The 18,119-nt window shown below is 37.3% G+C and overlaps 1 protein-coding gene across 1 annotated transcript in view; it reads left to right on the top strand.

Moving 5' to 3' along the window:
• FMN2 (formin 2) overlaps positions 1-18,119 on the top strand; it is a 478,670-nt gene that overhangs the window by 202,125 nt on the left and 258,426 nt on the right. Inside the window, exon 8 of the mRNA XM_036757134.1 lies at positions 4,993-5,080. Coding sequence (XP_036613029.1) covers positions 4,993-5,080 — 88 coding nt within the window. The remainder of the gene's footprint in view (positions 1-4,992; positions 5,081-18,119) is intronic.

Raw genomic sequence — 18,119 nt, 5'->3', positions numbered from 1 at the left:
GGATGAATGGCCATGTTTAGGATTTGGAGAGAATCATAAGATCACAGATTCGGAGCTAGAATACATATGAAGGGTCATCTAGACCAACCACCTCATTTTAGAGATGAGAAAACTGAGGGTCAGAGCAGCTAAGTGACATCCCCTGAATGTCAGTTGAATATTATTAGCTCTACACATGCTTCTGTGATTCTCAGTCTAGGAGAAAACTCATTCTTTTCCCCCTAAATACCTCTTCTTCTCTAAACTTCATTATTTTTATTGCCCACCCAATATCACTACCTCAATGTCATCCTTGACTCTTCTTTCTTCCTCTTATCTATATTTCCAATTCTTATTTACTTTATTCACTACCTTTCCTATCCAGTTTGTTCTCACCATTCACATCATAATTACTCTAGTGGCGTAATGGACAGAACATTGGACTGAATCAGGGAGATAAGTTTGAATATTTCCTCAGTTACTCATTTAGCTGTGTGATCCTGGATAAGTGACTTAATCTTTTTCTGCTTCAGTTTCCTTATATGTAAACTCAGGATAATCCTAGCAGGGTTGTTGAAAGGGAAAAAATAACATTTCATATATGTATATAAAGTGCTTTGCAAACCTTAAAGATTATCTATAATCATCTCTCTTGAATCTAAAAGCGACTGGGGTGAAGGGAGTGAGCAATGGTCAGTGAAGAGAAAAATAATCTTCATACATTGATTCTGTCTCTGTAACATTGGCCCCTCCTGTGTGTGTGTGTGTGTGTGTGTGTGTGTGTGTGTGTGTGTGTGTGTGTGTATGTGTGTGATTGCTGGGCTCATGTTATCTGATCAGGAACAAATTTGGCATATAGTTTGTTTATCAACTGACACTGGGAGCTTTCAGCAGCCAGGCAGCCTTTGACACAGTCATTTAGCCCACTGACAAAACTTTAGTTTCCTTTATATTTTGAAACTTTTTTTTCCCAAAAGTCTTCCAGGTCTCAAGCTGAAGGAGTTTTGTAGATTGTCTGATGTTGTTAGATGTTTTAGAGATTTGATTACTAGCCTTTTGTTGTTTTTCATTTTAATGGCGACGATAGTCTGTAGCCTGTAGGCCTAGACTTCTGCCTAGTATGATTCCTTTTCCTTCATTTTCACTGTGGGAATTACTTTAGGCACATATGCTAATGGCCATGTTTAGTGAATTAGTACTATATTGTGTTACTTTATAAGTACCTTATTTAGAAGGTGAAGTAAGTGAATGAGAACTTAAGCAATTTCACTCTCACCACAGTCCTCTCTTCTCTACCTCCCAAAGTGGTTTATACAAAACATGGCTAAACAAAATTAGTGATGTCTATTCCTGTTTAACACATCAATGGGATCTTGTAGAATGGCAGTTTTTGTGAATAAATTTGAGGGTTGCTTTTTTCATCTTTTTTGTATTTTCTGTAACCAACTTCAGTCTAGAAATGATAGATTTGATACTCTCCTCTGTTTTAGTAATTACAGGATTGTTTACAAGAAGAAAGAGAGAGAGAGGAAGAAAAAGGAAGAATGCATATATATGTGTATATATACATATATGTATGTGTGTATATACATATACATATATATGTATACATACATGTGTGTATATGTGTGTGTGTGTGTATAACCTTACACCATTCTTTCTCTGCCGATTTAGTCATTCATAAATAGGAACAACTGGGCAGCAAGGTGGTGCAGTGGATAGACTGCTGGTCCTGAAGTCAGGAAGACCTATCTTCCTGAGTTCAAATCTGGCCTTGGAACTTGCTAACTGTGTGACCATGGGCAAGCCACCTGACTCTCTTTGCCTCAGTTATTCATCTGTAAAATGAGCTGGAGAAGGAAATGACAAACCACTCCAGTATCTCTGCCAAGAAAACCCCAAATGGGGTCATGAAGAGTCAGATATCACTGAACAACAAAAAGTAGGAACAATAGGGTCAGTGAGCACAGGCGTCTCAAAATTGCAGCTTAAACACAACAAAATAAAAATCCCCAATTTTCTTTTAAGCTATCATGCCATAGTATATGATGCTGCCTAAGTTTTCCCACCTAAAATAACTTGGACCTCACTTACAGAGACATTGCATAGCTGAAGTATTATATCTAAGACATACATTAGTGTATATATTTGTGTTTAAATGTTATATAAGAGATACGAAGCAGAATGAGCCAGGAAACTTAATTCACAGCACCTCAGTTGCAATTCTAGGTGTGTTACTTTACTATCTGAATAACCTTTGGCAATCCACTTAATCTCTCTGGCCCTCAGTTTCTTTACCTATAAAAATGCAGGGAATGGCCTCAATTATCCCCAAGGTGGCTCCCATCTCTAAACCTAATGATCTTGTGTTTGCTGCTGTTCCAGGTGCTGCGAACAAGAGGAGCTGAGATAGTGGGATTGGCATTGTAAGAATTCATTATTGTAAACTTAATGTTCATATCCAGGATTCTGGTCAAGGTCCAATTTGGGAAGAGGGAAACGTTTATAGGATAGTTTCTCCATAATAGTTTTTAATTAGGAGTTCTGCCTGCTCCTGGCAAACAAACAAAACAATGTAATGGGAGGAAATAGGAGAGGAGAGGAAAAAAGAAAGAATCCTGTAGGCACAAACACTGATGACTTCACAGTGTTGCCTATCATGACCTCGTGATGTTAATTCGTGTTTAAGTTCCCAGAAGCCCGAAGTACAACTTTGGTAACATTCCCCTACCTTCATTTTCAGTTACCTCCAGAGTGACTTTCTCACTCCTTCCCTTTCTCTTCTATTAAAATCTCAACATTGTGTCTGTAGGAATCCTCTCTCTTCACTACTTCACTTCTAGAGAGATAATTTATTATACATTGGATACCTCCATTTTCTCACTACTAATTCACTTCTTAGTTCCTTGCTCTCTGAATTCCATTCCCATCACTTTAGTGAGCTGGCCGATTTCAAGGTCACTTTCAACTGAGCTCAGGTCCTGTTTTAGTTGTCTAATTACAGGATGATAGAATCCTCTATCTAGAACTGGAAGGCACTCTAGAGGCATATGCTGACTCCCATAGACATTCATAGGTCATCCTCTATGTCTTTAACATACTTCTACATATCTTCCAGTAAAAATATTGTTTGTTTAAGTACTCTTCCCTGGTGCCTTCCTGGGAAGCCAGGCTGCCTAGTGGATAGAACACCATCTGGGCCTGGGCTCAGAAAGACCTGATGTCATACTTTGTCTGCCTCAGTTTTCTCAACTGTAAAATGAGGAATTTGAACCTGAGGGCCTTTGAATACCCTGTAAATCTATGGTCCAATGAGCCTATATTCCTTAATTCATTCAATACCTTGAATGTGTACTTAAATATATATTTTCTCACTTGAATGGTTCAGGTTAAACAGATGCTCAAATAAATGTACAAACAAGTGTATATATTCTCTTAAGATCTTGATTAAATTCTTTTGGCAAAGTAGCTAAGAATGAAGACACTGTTCTTTTAAACTTGGAGAGAATTTCCAGAAGAAGAGATTGTTGTGTTTTTTTTTTTCTGAAGCTAGATTTTCATGTAAGGGAAGATTTTGTTTTTAAACGAGTGGCTTTGGTAGACCAAGTGGCTTAAAACTCAAGTAGTTTTAAAAATCAATAACAACATCCTTAGTGAAACTCAGAGATTTAATTATATTTACAAACAAACCCCCCCCCAAAAAAAAAGTTTGCCATAGATTTTGTGCTTAATTTTGCTCCATTTACTACAGCAAAATCTGTATAAAAGGTGAGATGTACTGTGAAACATTGCCCCTTCTCCAGAAGAGGCATTTTAACCTTAAGTTTCACAAAGGGGTGTAGTGTTGTGGTTGATCATTCTGAATTTTTTCCCTTCTTTATTCCCTCCTCATGAGAACCAAGAAAGCTATTATTGCAATTACAAATATTGTTTCGCTTTGTGACTTTGTGTGACAGATGGCTAAGATTATTTTATTAGTTCTCTGATTGACCCAATTTCAACCAAAAAAAGGAAAGCTTGGTGGGCAATTATGATAGCTGTTAAGGCAGCTGTCACTTCTGGTAATTTGACCTTAACTGTTTTTCTTTTCCCTGAGTGTTTTTCTAAGCAGCTGTAAAACAAAACATCAGAGAGTTAGTAAAAACTTGAAGTGTCATAAATATGGCCTACTTCTGGGATAGAGGAAACTTAAAGCTGGATATTGGTGAATATATATATATATATATATGAATAAAATGTGAAAATATGATTTCCTATATAAAATATGTGTGTATACATATATATTCACATATACACACATATGTAAACTTTGCTCTATAGAAACTCCTTCATGACTATCTTAGGAAGACTATTGGGGTTCTTGGGGGATAAACTAATAGACAAATGGCGAAGCATTTTGAAACCTGATATAGCCATTGGAGTCGTGGATGGAACTCTATTATTTCTCTGGAAAGTTTCAGCCTAAAATGGATGAAGAGCACAAAAATAGTGATACTGCCAGCAAACAGCATAGTTTTTAAAAGTATTGTATAAAATGTAGTCTAAACCTACACTGTAGGAAAAATCATGAGACAGCAACTTGATGGGACATTTTTTTGTCATGCTGACTTTCCTTGTTCAGTGTTACAAGTATCCACCTTAAAAAGAACTTTTTGTTCCTATCTTAGGCATCAGCCCAGTATGGGTAATAGCTGATATCCTGGAGAATAAACCAATTACCCAAGTAATTGGAATAATACTTGTTGATGAGCCACTCCATTGAGAGAATGGGTAGAAATTATGAAATTGAGACTATTAATAAATTGTTGGGTCATGCGCACGTGTAATGGTCCTAAATAAGCAAATCTCTTTAAATATAACATATGACAGCAAGTCCTTCACATTTTAAGCACTGGCGCAAAATTGTTTCTTTGCTAGAATGGCAATTAGTATTACAAAATAATTAACCAATCATATGCTTGGATTGCAAATTAACTCCTGTTTTTTTTCTCTTTTCCTTTCTATCTTGAGCAGGTTGTAAAGTTATTAAGCAACAAAAGATCACAAGCAGTTGGGATATTAATGTCAAGCCTTCATTTAGATATGAAAGACATACAGCATGGTAAGCACAGACAAATACAACTTTAAAGTAGCGTGTCTGGATAAATAGTATCATTTTTTCATGTTATTGTATATCAACTAACCTTTCTCAGTACTTCTCACTAATACTATTGGATTATGTAGTTACATATTTCTGATAAATGGTATTAACTTTCCCTATGGTGGGCTTTCTTCTTTTTTTTGCCAGAGGTGCGTGTGTGTGTGTGTATGTGTGTGTGCGTGCCTGTGTGTTGTATTGAAATTTGATGTCTTTAACTTGCTAAGAGCCAGATTCTCATCCTTTCTCAGGAGACTGTTTTAAAAAGAAATGGGTAGAGGAAGAGGAGAAATAATCTCACTTTTCTCTGCACTAATCAGGCAACATATAAATTATTTTCAATTTTGGTTTCCATAATTTCAATAGGCTGCTAGTGATAATTCAGAGGAAGGAAAACAGAATAATGAAGGATCTAGAAGCCATGTAGTAAGGGGAATGGTTGAAAGAAGTAAGGACATTAGCCTGGAGAAAAGAGAGTGGCATGTCTTCAAATGTTTGAAAGACTTTGATGTAAGAGAGGGGATATAGGTTAGGTGGGACCTCAGTGGACTTGTTCTCCTGTGTTTTCGAGAGTAGAACATAAGCAGATGGGTGGCATTTATAGGAATGCATGTTTTGGTTCAATATGAGGAAGAACTTTCTAATATTTGGAGCTGTACATCAATGGGTTGGGGCATCTCATGAAGCAGTTAGTTTTCCATCCCTGGAAATGTTTAAGCCACTGCTGGATTTTATCAGGAATGTTGGGAGGGGATTCCTGCATTGGAGAGAGGATTGAACTAAATAACCTCTAATGTCCTATTTGATCCTAAAATTTTATGATATGAATTGGAAATCCTTCTGTAGAATTGAAGGAGAAGTGACTCATAGTCAGCAAAGGAAAGTTATCCTTTATAACTGTGGGGGAATTTTCATAGCTTTTTATATTGGGGACCTGGCTGCATTTACCCAGTACCCAGAGATGGACACAGTGCAAGCTCCTTGGCTTTTTGCTGTAGCAAGAATACATTGCTGTTTCAAACAAGCGTCACAGATGGTTTCTCAGTATTACCCACTTTATGTTATTGCTGGTGATCCACACACATGGAAGCAGTAATTTCGTAACCTTTTGTAATTTCTTTTATGTTGTTTTTTAACTTAAATCTTTAATTGGGTTTATAAAATAGTTTCTATGTTTAGTATTAGGGGTCACATTTATAAGTTCTAAAGGGTTTTGCCTTTAATATTTTATAATTGGCTTTTAACCTTATTTAATTCATCATTATGCGTATAAAAACTAAGCATTTCTTTGTATATCTCCATCACATTCATGCTAAAGGATATCAGTGCACAAAGGTGAAGAGAGGAATTAAATTTATAGTCAGAAAGTCCCTTAAGCTACCCAAAGGCTCAGAATAGATTTAAAGCAGATTGGACTGTCCTGTAGAGTGCCAGCCTACCTATTAAATAAATATGGTTTCAAGTATAACACAGACTTTATAAATCATGAAAACATTTTACTGGCTTTCTAGATTACTCTGTTTTAAACATGAATTCTCTTTGCAGGACTTAAAATATTATGTGGAATAATTCATAAATAGCACAACTTTGGTATATTCTGTCAATTGATGAGTAACTCTTAATCACAATTTAAGTTTTTATTAAATTGTTTTGATGGTGAGGAGACTTCCTCAAACTGAAACATTTAGGGTGGTAGTCATAGAGCAAGACGCCAGGGCTGGCGCCAAGAAGTACTTGGTATTTCTAAAACTGGCAGATGTAGTCCAGTTAAGTCATAGAGTGAAATCTGAAAACAATGATATGGTCCTTTCCTTCAGTCAAATATTCAACTTGGTTTGAGTTAATAATGAGAACCTTATGAACAAAGGAGTCCGCCTAACATCTGTGTCTGTGGTAAAGCCAACACAAGTTCATTGAAAATTTGCTAGCTTAACATGCAACACTAACAATAACATGGCATGAACGTCAGTAGTTGATGGGGTCATACAGTATTATACTTAACCTTTATCCTATTAGAATAAGAAGTGTTTGCTCTTGTCTCTTCCAAAGCTCGCACACCACTTTGCAAGGAATGGTTATCTTAAAAGGCAATGGTTATTTTGAAATAGATTTGGCTTTCTATGAAAGAGGTACTTTTAATTTGCAGCTTGTTTGAAGCATCCTTATACATGTGAATGAAGTATGGTTCAACTCTAGCTATTCATTTAATTTGACATCCAGAAAGCTATTCTAGGATTAAGAAATCATTGCCTCTTAGAAACAGTGAATTTTAGAGTTGAGAATGATCTGAGAAATCATCTAATCAAACCCTTTCCACACTATAAGTGAGTGGTTGCTGCTGCGGGAGCTGTGGAATTGTTGTGAAAGGTTCTCAAATTCATTTGCAGATCAAGCATTGTCATTTTGTTATCATGTGATTTTACTCAAAAACTACTATGCTTGGGTCTCTGGCATTTAGAAAAGCATCCTTATATACCAAAAAAGTTGGGAACTACTGTTTTATACCATATTTCCTCTCTCAAAGATGTACATGTCACTTCTTTAAGAAGCAATATAATATCAACTCATATCCATATAGTGCTTTGTGTAATATAAAAGTTTTTCCCCTAATAACATGCAGAAAATAAACTGTATGTGAAATATTATGATGCATTTTTTTCAGTATCCCTGAGGCAAAAAAAATGCAAAAAAACAGCTCAAAGTTAAATCAGCTATGGTAGTACCTTATTTCAATTTGGCTTATTTTGTAGAATTTTATTTGCTAATGGTGTTACCTAAAAATATAGATACTGAAAACAATAATACCCTAATATAACATGTTCTATCAATAAACTGAATATTATTTCTATCCCACAACGCCATTTACAGGGGAATATATAGTGAAAATCTTCTAAACTGAAAGGGGACAATTGACTTTGTATAGGTTTATTAATGTGGCATTGATGACAGCTAGAAACAGTCTTTTTGAGCTTTTGGTCACTGCAGGAGAAATTGCCTTTGTAGTCTTGTGGAAAGAATGGGATCAGGGGATCCGGAGATCTGAGTTCTAGTTCTGACTCTGCAGCAAAACACTCAGGGATTAAGGTTCTTTATTTGTGAGCTAGAATCTTGAGATGGATTGGAGCAAATAATCTTTGATTCCTTTTACCTCTAAAATTATTTGGCTAATAATGAAGATGATGATGATGATAGCAAATATTTATATAGCACTTTATGGTTTGCTTGCAAAGTGCTTTACATATGTTATTTCATCTGATCCTCACAACAGCCCTGGGACGTAGGAGCTATTATTATCCCCATTTTACAGATGAAATTGAAACTGAGATTAAAAGATATACTCAGTATCATACAACTAGTAAGTGTTGGGGTCAAATTTGAACTCATGTCTTTGTGACTCCAGATTCAGCTCTGTATCTACTTTTCTACCAAGATGCCTCTGCTTCAATGATTAATTCAGTGTTAGTCAGGCAGGAGTCACAGCCTTCATTAGCCTTAGCTTGAGCAGTTAAGTCTTTCACAAACCAGGATTCAAATGTTTACAAAAAACTTAGGTGAAAGTAGGGATGAAAAAGCTTAGAACTCAAGGTTATTTGTACTTTTGCTGTCTCTTATTAGCAAGTATGGACCTTTGCTAGTACTCTGGAGTGCCATGGTATTGCCTATGACAGAGCTGTCCAACCTTAGGTTATCTTAGGGCCACATTAAAATAAAATAATTATTCGAGTGTCGCACCCAGAATAAAGAAATACAGTACACTAATAAAAAGTGGGGGAATGCGCATCATCAATATGGCAGGCAAAGGCAGGAAGCGCAAAAGCAAACACAAAACAGCAAAGCAACAACATGATAGTATAAAGGTAGATGCATACTGACTAGTTTGCGTCGTACAGATAGACTGAAAATTCCATGCGATATGTTCAGTCCATAATACTGCTTAAAAACACCAAAGAAAATTAACATCAATGAGATTATTTGTGAGTGATGGTATTAAAAAATCCAATATGCATTCCATGCAAATTATTATTTTATTTTTTTGCTCATGAAAATTAAAACCCACAGGCGGGCCACAGGCTGTATTTTGACAGCCCTGGCCTATAGTATGGGAACTAGCTGTGTGACCTGGCCAAGTCACTTAACCCTGTTTGCTTCAATTCCTCATATATAAAATGAGCTGGAGGAGGAAATGGCAAACAACTCCAGTATCCTTTCCAAGAAAACCCCAAATGAGATCACAAAGAGTCAGACACAACTGAAATGACTGAAAAACAACAGCAAAATGAGAACATGCAAGGTAAAGAAATACCATTTAAGTCCCCTGTTTATGGTTGGTTGGTTGTTGTCCTTCATTCTTGGAGTAAAGTTTGCTTATAGGAAACTATTAAATGTTTACTGAGATGAACATACAGTGAATTTTCATTGTCTATATGTACTATTTACCTAAAATGAATGATCATATATTCTCATATATTTACGTATGTACTTGTACAGTATAAAGTTGGTCCATAATTGTGGTTATTTTTATATTAAAGTATTTAGTAGGATCTTGGTATGAACATTAATTATTAACTCCCTTGGTATACTCAGACCACAGAGACAGAATAGTTTTTAGGTGTGGATATTTGTGCACATAAGAAATGTATTGTTCGAGGTTATATCTTTCACCTAAAGAACTCCTATCTCTGTCTTTCTCCATATATATGTATATTTACATATATGTGTATCTATTGATCTATCTATACCTATCTATCTATCTATATATATATATATATATATATATATATCTTATACAAATGAATTGGTCTGGAATTAAACAGAAAGAGGCATGTGGGCTTTTTGGGGGGAAATTTCAAATTGCCTTTAGGAAACCCAAACTTCTCCCTAGAACAATGGCCTATCTGTTTAATATTTGTATTCTAATCAATGTTACACTATGGGTGCAAGTCATGAAATATTATAATCTTATAAGAGTTAAAAATGAGAATCACTCAGACCAGTGGAGAAACTCATAGTGTGAGCAGGCTGTAACAAATACAAAGGAACTACGAAGAAGAACCTAAGTAAAAAATGTCATGTGATAAAGAAAATAATAGACTAGTTATATGTGAAAATAAAGTCTGGATAAGCATCTATAAATACTGGTAGCCTTACAATTTCAAGAGAAAGCATGGAAAGTATACTTTGGATGGGCATGGATGAGTTGTGATTTGAATCATTGGAGGGGAAGTTTACATTGGAAGAATGGCAGAGCCATCTGAATATTTGTAAATTTATCTTATTAACACAAACTGATTATGTAACAAAAATATAACCACATTTATACTGAAAGAGTACATATTAAGATATATGGGAGGTTAGATAATATATTCATTATAGGGAAGAAATATATATGAACAATGAAAATGCCCTACACCTTCATCTCAATAAACATTTGCTTCTTATAAGCAAGGAACTAGTGGTATCTCCCTTATATGTTTTTTTCATTATATGAAAGAATTGCTGCTAGTCAACCCTTTTACACCTCCCTAATTAACTCACTGTCCCATTCCCCATAGCAGCTCTCCCAAACATTGTCATCTTTCCTCAAACTTCCCATACCTTTTCCTCCTCTCATCTTCTCACCCGAGGACTTTCCCTCATATTTTACTGAAAAAATTGAGGCCATTCACTGCATTTGCTGAGAGCTATCTCTTCTTCCCCCCTCTTCATCTCATATCATTTTGATGTCTTCTTTGATTACCTCTTATTTAAGCCCGTCTCAAGTGAAGAGGTAGCCCTTTTCATTACTAAGGGGAATCCTAATTGCGCAAGTGATCCTATTCTATTCTATCTCTCCCAGCATATTGTCTCTATATCATTCCAACTCTCTTACTTATCTTCAACCTCCCCCTGTTTCCTGGCTGCTTCCTTACTGGCTACAAACATGTCCATGTCTATGTCTCTATCCACAAAAACCCTCACTTGATCCTATGATCCCTACTAATTATTGTAATATCTCTTTTGTCTCTTGTGACTAAACTTAAGGAGACCATCTGCAGCATATGCCTCCATTTCCTCTCTTGACTCTCTTCTTAATTCTACATTTTTGTTCCTGACTTCATCATTTAACCCCAAACTTCTTTCTCCAGAATTACCAGCGATATCTTAAAAGCCAAATCTGATGGTTTGTTCTCAGTCTTCCTCCTTTTTCCTCTCTTTGCAGCCTTTGACACTATAGATCATTCTCTTCTCCTTGTGTTCCCAGTGCTTCTCTTAGTCCTTGGCATTTATTGACTGCCTGACTGAATATGTAAATATTACTGTATTGGGAATTTGAGATGAAGATTGGGTAATATGGTAGTTCTCTAGTCATCTTTTGGATAGCCGAAATAGGACTCAATAAGAGGAATTAGCTGATTAATTTGATGAGCTTACAGGATGGCCTTTATTTGGGCCCTTGATTGCGTAGCATCCCTTTTTTATTCCTCAAGCCTTCTCTCTGGTATATATATAGCTTTCAGTGGAGAACAAGTCAGGAAGTACAATGGAAAATGACCTGATACAGTGGTAATAGTAGAAGGGTGATACAGACTTCAGGACTAAGAGAGACTCCTTGGCAACTATAGGATTCTTTCCATGCTCTACAAAGGATGAGCTAACTATGGCAACAAACAGTCAGATTTGTGTCAGAAAAGCACAAGCTGTCAGGGTTTTCAGTTTTCACTGCCTGGCAGAGTTCCTGAATCTTCAACTAATGGCTGGCCCTGCTGAAAAATGTGACTTCAACAATAGTTCCATGATATATCATATTGGCTAGTTCTTTGTTTTTCCTGAGAAGAATGACTGTGGAAGTTCGATAAATTGAATTATGTGTTTCCTGAAACTCCTAGGTTTAATGTGGCCCATGGATCATTTAGGGGCTGCCTTAGTCTGGAATTATCTACAGGAGTGAAGCTCTGTTGCATATGTGTTACTCTGTATTGCTTTGTCTTCTGTATTCATTCTATGCCAAGAGTAAAATGCTGTATGCAATATTGAAGCATGTTTGTTTCTGTTCCTATGGGCAGGTGTCCCCATTATCCTAAGATCACTAAGACTAAATGAAATTCTACAGGTCCAGAGAAGCGATTGAGTTATCCAGACATTGGAGCTAGAGAGCCGATTTTGATTGGGTGAAACTATAATAATCCACGTTCATGGTAGAGCTTATAAGTGTGGCCAGTAAACAAAATATGGGAGGGAGGGAGGAAGGGGGAAAGGGAAACGGAGAGGACTGTAAACTTTCTGAGAACCATAATGAGCTAGTCACTTCTCTAGCACTTCCACTCAGTAGAGCGAATCATTAAGTGATGTCTAGATTAGGGAGACTACCTAGTGTTGGATCATTCTTGATAGTAGCAATCAATACCACCTAACAGTTAAAATTATATATAAATTGATTTGATTTGAGATGTTGTGGACCAACACATGAGGAATGATTGGTTCACTTGGATTATTATAAGGGGACTTTTTAGTTCTCCCACGTGTATTTAATTTCTCCCAAAATTCAGCTACAATGACATGAAGAAAGCAAAAACAGCAAACAAACAAACAAACCTTTGGTTTTGCCATGCTCTGTTACTGTTATTTAGACAGTGTGGCAGTGTGGGAAGTGGCTTGCCTTTCCAGCTATCCAAAGTCTATTTCCTTTTTGGGTAGAACCCAAGATTTTAGGGTGGAAAAGGTTATATAGATACCTGGGTGAAATTGAAACTAACCGGAATGTGGAAGAGTTACTATCTCTTAACACTCAAAATTTGTTTTCCATCTGGGGAGAGTTCAAACCACAGGGTGGCACTCTGAGTCTGGGGTACTACGTAGGACCCTTGGAGAGTCACCATTAAGGAAGGAGGATTATATTGTTTATAGGCAGCTATGAATTCTTTGTTTTTTGTATGTTCTGAGGGTAAAATAAGGCCTACTCTATACCTGCTATCAATGGGTATTCTTTAATAGTGTGTTCCTACATGAGAGCTGGGAACCATTGTAACTACATTTATAAAGACCTGGCTACAAACGATGTTTCAGTCATATATATTCCTTTTATTTCCCTATTTAGCTATATTTCTCTGAGTGAAAAAATGAATCAAAGAAACATGATTTTTGAGAGGCCCCTAAGACTGAAACAAGTTTAGAGAACCCTAGATTCTAGGGTACTGGGCCACAAGTTTACATACATACAATTTATATTTCTTAGAGGAGGGAAGGAGAAAAAATATGTATATTGAACCCTTGCCAGTAATATTTAGTAGCTTAATACCATGGACATTTTCTGGCCTGCTTTTTGGAGGTGATTTAACTTTGGTGAAGGAGATTTAAATGTCCAAAACTTTTTCTTCCAATATTAAGAGCTGCCTGATTAATATATGTTTTCATTTCATTTTATTTTCCAGTTAATAAGCATCTATATTCCTTCCCTCCCATTGCCTCCAATTTAAAAGAAAAGGAAAAGCAAAACTTGAAGCAAATATGAACAGTACTGACACTCCCAATGCTTCTATGCCCACTAGCCTTTTGACGGCAGTTTATCAGTAGTTGTTTCTGGCAGTGATGAGTAAGGTGAGCATCTCCACGATGATTTCTCCCCTCAAATATGGCTGTAGGGATTACACTTGAACTAGATCTGTTGGTTTGGTGGGCACTGCCATCCTCAAGGCCCCAGGCCCAGGATCTTGAATAGTATTACTCCAATAGCTAGAGTCTTGGAGTTTATAAAACACTAGGCAAACAGATTCATCTGCTTCAATGTGTCACATATCCAGCTTTTTCTACAGATCGATCATGCTAATATTTTCTAACTAGTAGCAAATAATTTTATGGTTTAATTTGAGATCTGGTTCTGCTCTTCTTTCATACTTTTTTTCATTATTTTCCTAAGATTCTTGGCCTTTTATTCCTCCAGATGAATTCCATTATTATGTTTTCTAGCTCTACATAGTAATCTTTTGGAGGTTTTATTGTGATGACACTGAATAAGTAAATTAGTCTGTGAGTATTATCATTTTTATCAGATTTTATTGGTCTATTGATTTGCAATTAACATTACTCCAGTTTTTAAGTCCATCTTGATTTCCATAAAGTATTTTATAATGATATTCATAGAGTTTATGTGTGTCTTGGTTGATGCCTGATTAATATTTTAATCTCTTTTCTCTCCCTCCTCTCTCCAATTAAAAGCAGTAAATCTTTCCTTTGTATTGGACAATCTAGTGGTAATATGTCTTTCCTTTTATGTTCGTCTACCATTGCTACATGGAAACAGGTAGGCAGGAGGCAGGAGGAGAAATGAGTCTGAGATCAGGAAGACCTGAGTTCAAATGTGACCTCAGAAGCTCACTAACTGTGCAACCCTGGGCAAGTTGCTTAACTTGTCTTTGCCTTAAACCACTGGAGAAGGAAATGGTGAACCATTCCAGTATCTTTGTCAAGAAAACCCTATATGGGATTATGTAGAGTCAGACACAACTGGAAAACCAAAGACCAACCACCATTGCCTGTATCTATCTATTGTGTATTTTTCACCAATTTAGATTAAAATTTTAAATTGTGAATATACAGGCTATCCCAAAAAGTCTAAGTTCATTTTTAAGCTACTAAAGATGAAAGATAATCTATTAAAGCTTAGAACTATGCTCAGACTTTTGGGGCACCCTGTATTTGTACTTTTATTCTAAGCCAGTGGAGACTGATTTCTCATCTCTGGTCTAAACCTAAAGGATCAACTCTTAATGTCTTTATAAGCTATTAGCTCATTGGAATGCTATTTCTTGGTCATAACAAAGTAGAAAAAATGCTTGTATTTATTCTTTGCTCCTTAAGGTTAATTATTGGTTTTTCAAAGGCCCTTCTGATGTGGTTAGACTACCTAATGAGGATAGTAAACAAGCTGTTAGATTGAGAACAGAAGTACAGATAACAGTTGCAGTGTGTTGATCTTTGATGTACTAGGGATTTTCTTGTTATTGGAATTATATCCATCTTATTCTCTCTGTTCACATGACTGCCACTCTAGTTTCAGTACCTCAGCACTCTGGCCTGGACATTTGCCATAGACACATCAATGGTTTCCCAGTTTCCACTTTCTCTTTTCCAGCATCACTCTCAATGCAATTTTCCTAAAGCATAGATCTGATCAAGTCACCTTGCCTCCCTCCCGTTGCTCAGGAAGATTTGATGACTACATGTTATCTCTCGAAGAATAGAAACTCTTCAGCTTATCACTCAAAGCCTATCATAATCTGGTTCCTGCCTATCCAAATGTATTGATTCTCATATCAGTCCTCTTAACACATGTGCTATATTCCATCCAAAGTGGCCTATTTGTGGTTGCCAAAATCCAGTGCTCCATCTTCTAATTATTTCATTATACTGTAATGCACTAAAAACCATAGAATTTAGAGTTGCAAAGGAGCTCAGAGGCTATCTGGTCCAACCCAGGCTTTAGGAATCTCAGTTATAAGATACTGTACCTGCCAAGTAGTCATCCAGCCTTTGCTTCAAGACCTGCCTTGAGGAGTATACTCACCACTACCTGAAATAGTATAGTTCAGTGATATACCTCTAATTAGGAATTTTTTTCCCCTAACATTGAGCCTAAATTTACTTCTTTGCAGCTTCTACCCATTGCTTGTGCGTCTTCCTTCTGGGACAAATAAAATAAGTCTGTTCCTTCTTTGGAGCAGTGTATTGGCAATCAAGATGGGCTCTTAGTACTTATTCAACCAAGTGCCCTTGAAGAGTTTGGCCTTTGTTTCCTTGATTAAATTAGGAGTCTTTGATGACCTCCTTGCTTCAAGGGAAAGCCTAGTTTACATGGGTTTGAGAGACATGTTTGTGACATCAGAGGCTTTTAGACTAAGTGGGTTTAAGTCTCATTTTTGTGATGATTTTAGGTCACATGGGTGAGTCACATGTGTGACTCACCTTTGATCCTGAACAAGATATATAAAACCAGAGGCTGGCTTTCTTTTTTAAGAGCTCTGAGCCACAGCAGTAGTGGCATGTGACTCTGATCCAGCCTTGTTGAGCTCCCGGCAGAACTCAGATGTTGATGGTTCCTTGATAACTATGAATTGTATTTGGTCTGTTCATAAATGTATTTTTGTAATTTGTTTGTATTTGCTCTGAAGCTCAGGGTGCTGGCTTTTCCCATTGAGCTGTGTGGATGATATTTGTATGTTGGACTAAAGTAAGATTGTTAAGCCCTTGACATTGCTTTCCTTAGTAAAGCAGATCAAAAGAACCTGGGCTTGGAGCATTCTGTGAGCTGGTTGTTGTTGGTTTTACAAGGCCACAGTAGCTGCTAGCTGGATTGCTGAAACAAGCTGCTAGGTAGCATAGTGGAAAGAGTGCCAGACCCAGGAAGACTCACCATCCTGAGTTCAAATCTGGCTTCCAGCACCTATTAGATGTGAGCCTGGGCAAATCACTTAATCCCATTTGTCTCACTATCCTCATTTCTAAAATGAGCTTGAGAAGGAAATGGCAAATCACTCTAGTATTTTTGCCAAGAAAACCCCAATGGTGTCATAGCCCTCACAACTGTGAGTTCTCGACAGCCTCAGCCTTCCCCTCGCCAACTAAGCACTCTGCCACCCACCGCTTGCTTGCTCAGGCCTCACTTGGCCTGGTCCTTGGTCACTGTCACCTGGCCCCCACAGGGGAGGGGGTAAGGGAAAGGATGCATGAGGGGAAGGGGAGGCAAGAGGAAAGAATGGCGGAGGGAGGGGAGAAGGAGCCAGTCAGGGGGCCAGCCGAGGATAAGGGCGGGTAGAAAAAACCCAACCAAGGAATTTGCCCCTGCCACTAGCTCCCTCAGCTGCAGCCTCCGTTCCCCTTTCTGGGCACCACACAAAGAGGCCACTGGACTCGCACGTGTCACTGTCAATGGTCACCCCTCCCCTTTTTTTTAGTGATTTAGACAAGTTTAATTTGTTTCAGAATCATTGTATAAAAAGTTAAAAACGAAGGCCCAAAAAGAACAAAAAGGGATGGGGACCTTCTTCATGGCACAAGATCTAGCTGTTTATTTCTCCCAAACTGTACTGTCTCCAAATGTGCCATCAGCGCAAACCATGGGATAGGTGTCTTCTATCCATATGAACTAATTACTTATAGTTGCCCTTCTCTGCCTCTGAAGAGCACTACTGGACACAGCCCCTGTTTTACAACCTCCTCAGAGGAGTCATCAGAATCACCAGTTTTGGAATAGGTTATTTTCTTCCTTGTTATGGTCATGCTGATGGTATGATCAAAGAAGTAGATTTCTTTTCTTTCAATATTTCTTTTCTTCACTTCTAAACATCTAGAGAACAGTCACAGTTGCCTTCCTCCACCATCCCACTGCCTCTCACTTCTGAATGCCTTGCATTCTGGTTTCTAGGCCTTGAACTTCTTTGGAACTGCTCTTTCTGAGGAGTTTCTTTCCTTCCTTACATGCTTGCCCTATCCATTCTCATCCACTCTCATGACTTTAATCCTTATCTCTGTGGGAATGACTCCCAAATCTATAGCTTTTTTCCCCCAACCTCTCCCCTAAACTCCAAGTTTTAGTTTCTACATAGCTTCCAGATATTTCTACCTGGTTGTCCATTCATCCTCCCAAACACAACAATTCAACCATCTTTACCTCCCATCTGTATGCCATTGTATTGACTTTGCTTCCTTGCTTTGAATTCACTGCTTCTTCAACTCCTTCTCATAGAATCCCTCTCTTCCTTCAAAATGGAGCTTAAGCACCATCTTCTACAAAATAATTTTCCTGCTCTGCCCCTCATCTACCATTGCCCCCCTTCCCCAACTACCTTTTATTTAACTGCTCTGTGTTTATCTTGTATTATTTTCTCTGTGTATGTACATGTAGTTTCCACTGATAGTGAACTTCTTGAAAGAGGAAAGTGGAAGGTATTTCAATTTTTGTCTTGTATTTGAGAATCTAAGCAAAGTGCCTGGAGCAAAATTATAGGCACTCGGTAAATGCTTGTTGATT

The sequence above is a fragment of the Trichosurus vulpecula genome, chromosome 4, assembly GCF_011100635.1.
Source record: "Trichosurus vulpecula isolate mTriVul1 chromosome 4, mTriVul1.pri, whole genome shotgun sequence".
Lineage (NCBI taxonomy): Eukaryota > Metazoa > Chordata > Mammalia > Diprotodontia > Phalangeridae > Trichosurus > Trichosurus vulpecula.
Note: the sequence above shows the minus strand (reverse complement) of the source record. Positions and strands in the feature narration are given on the sequence as shown.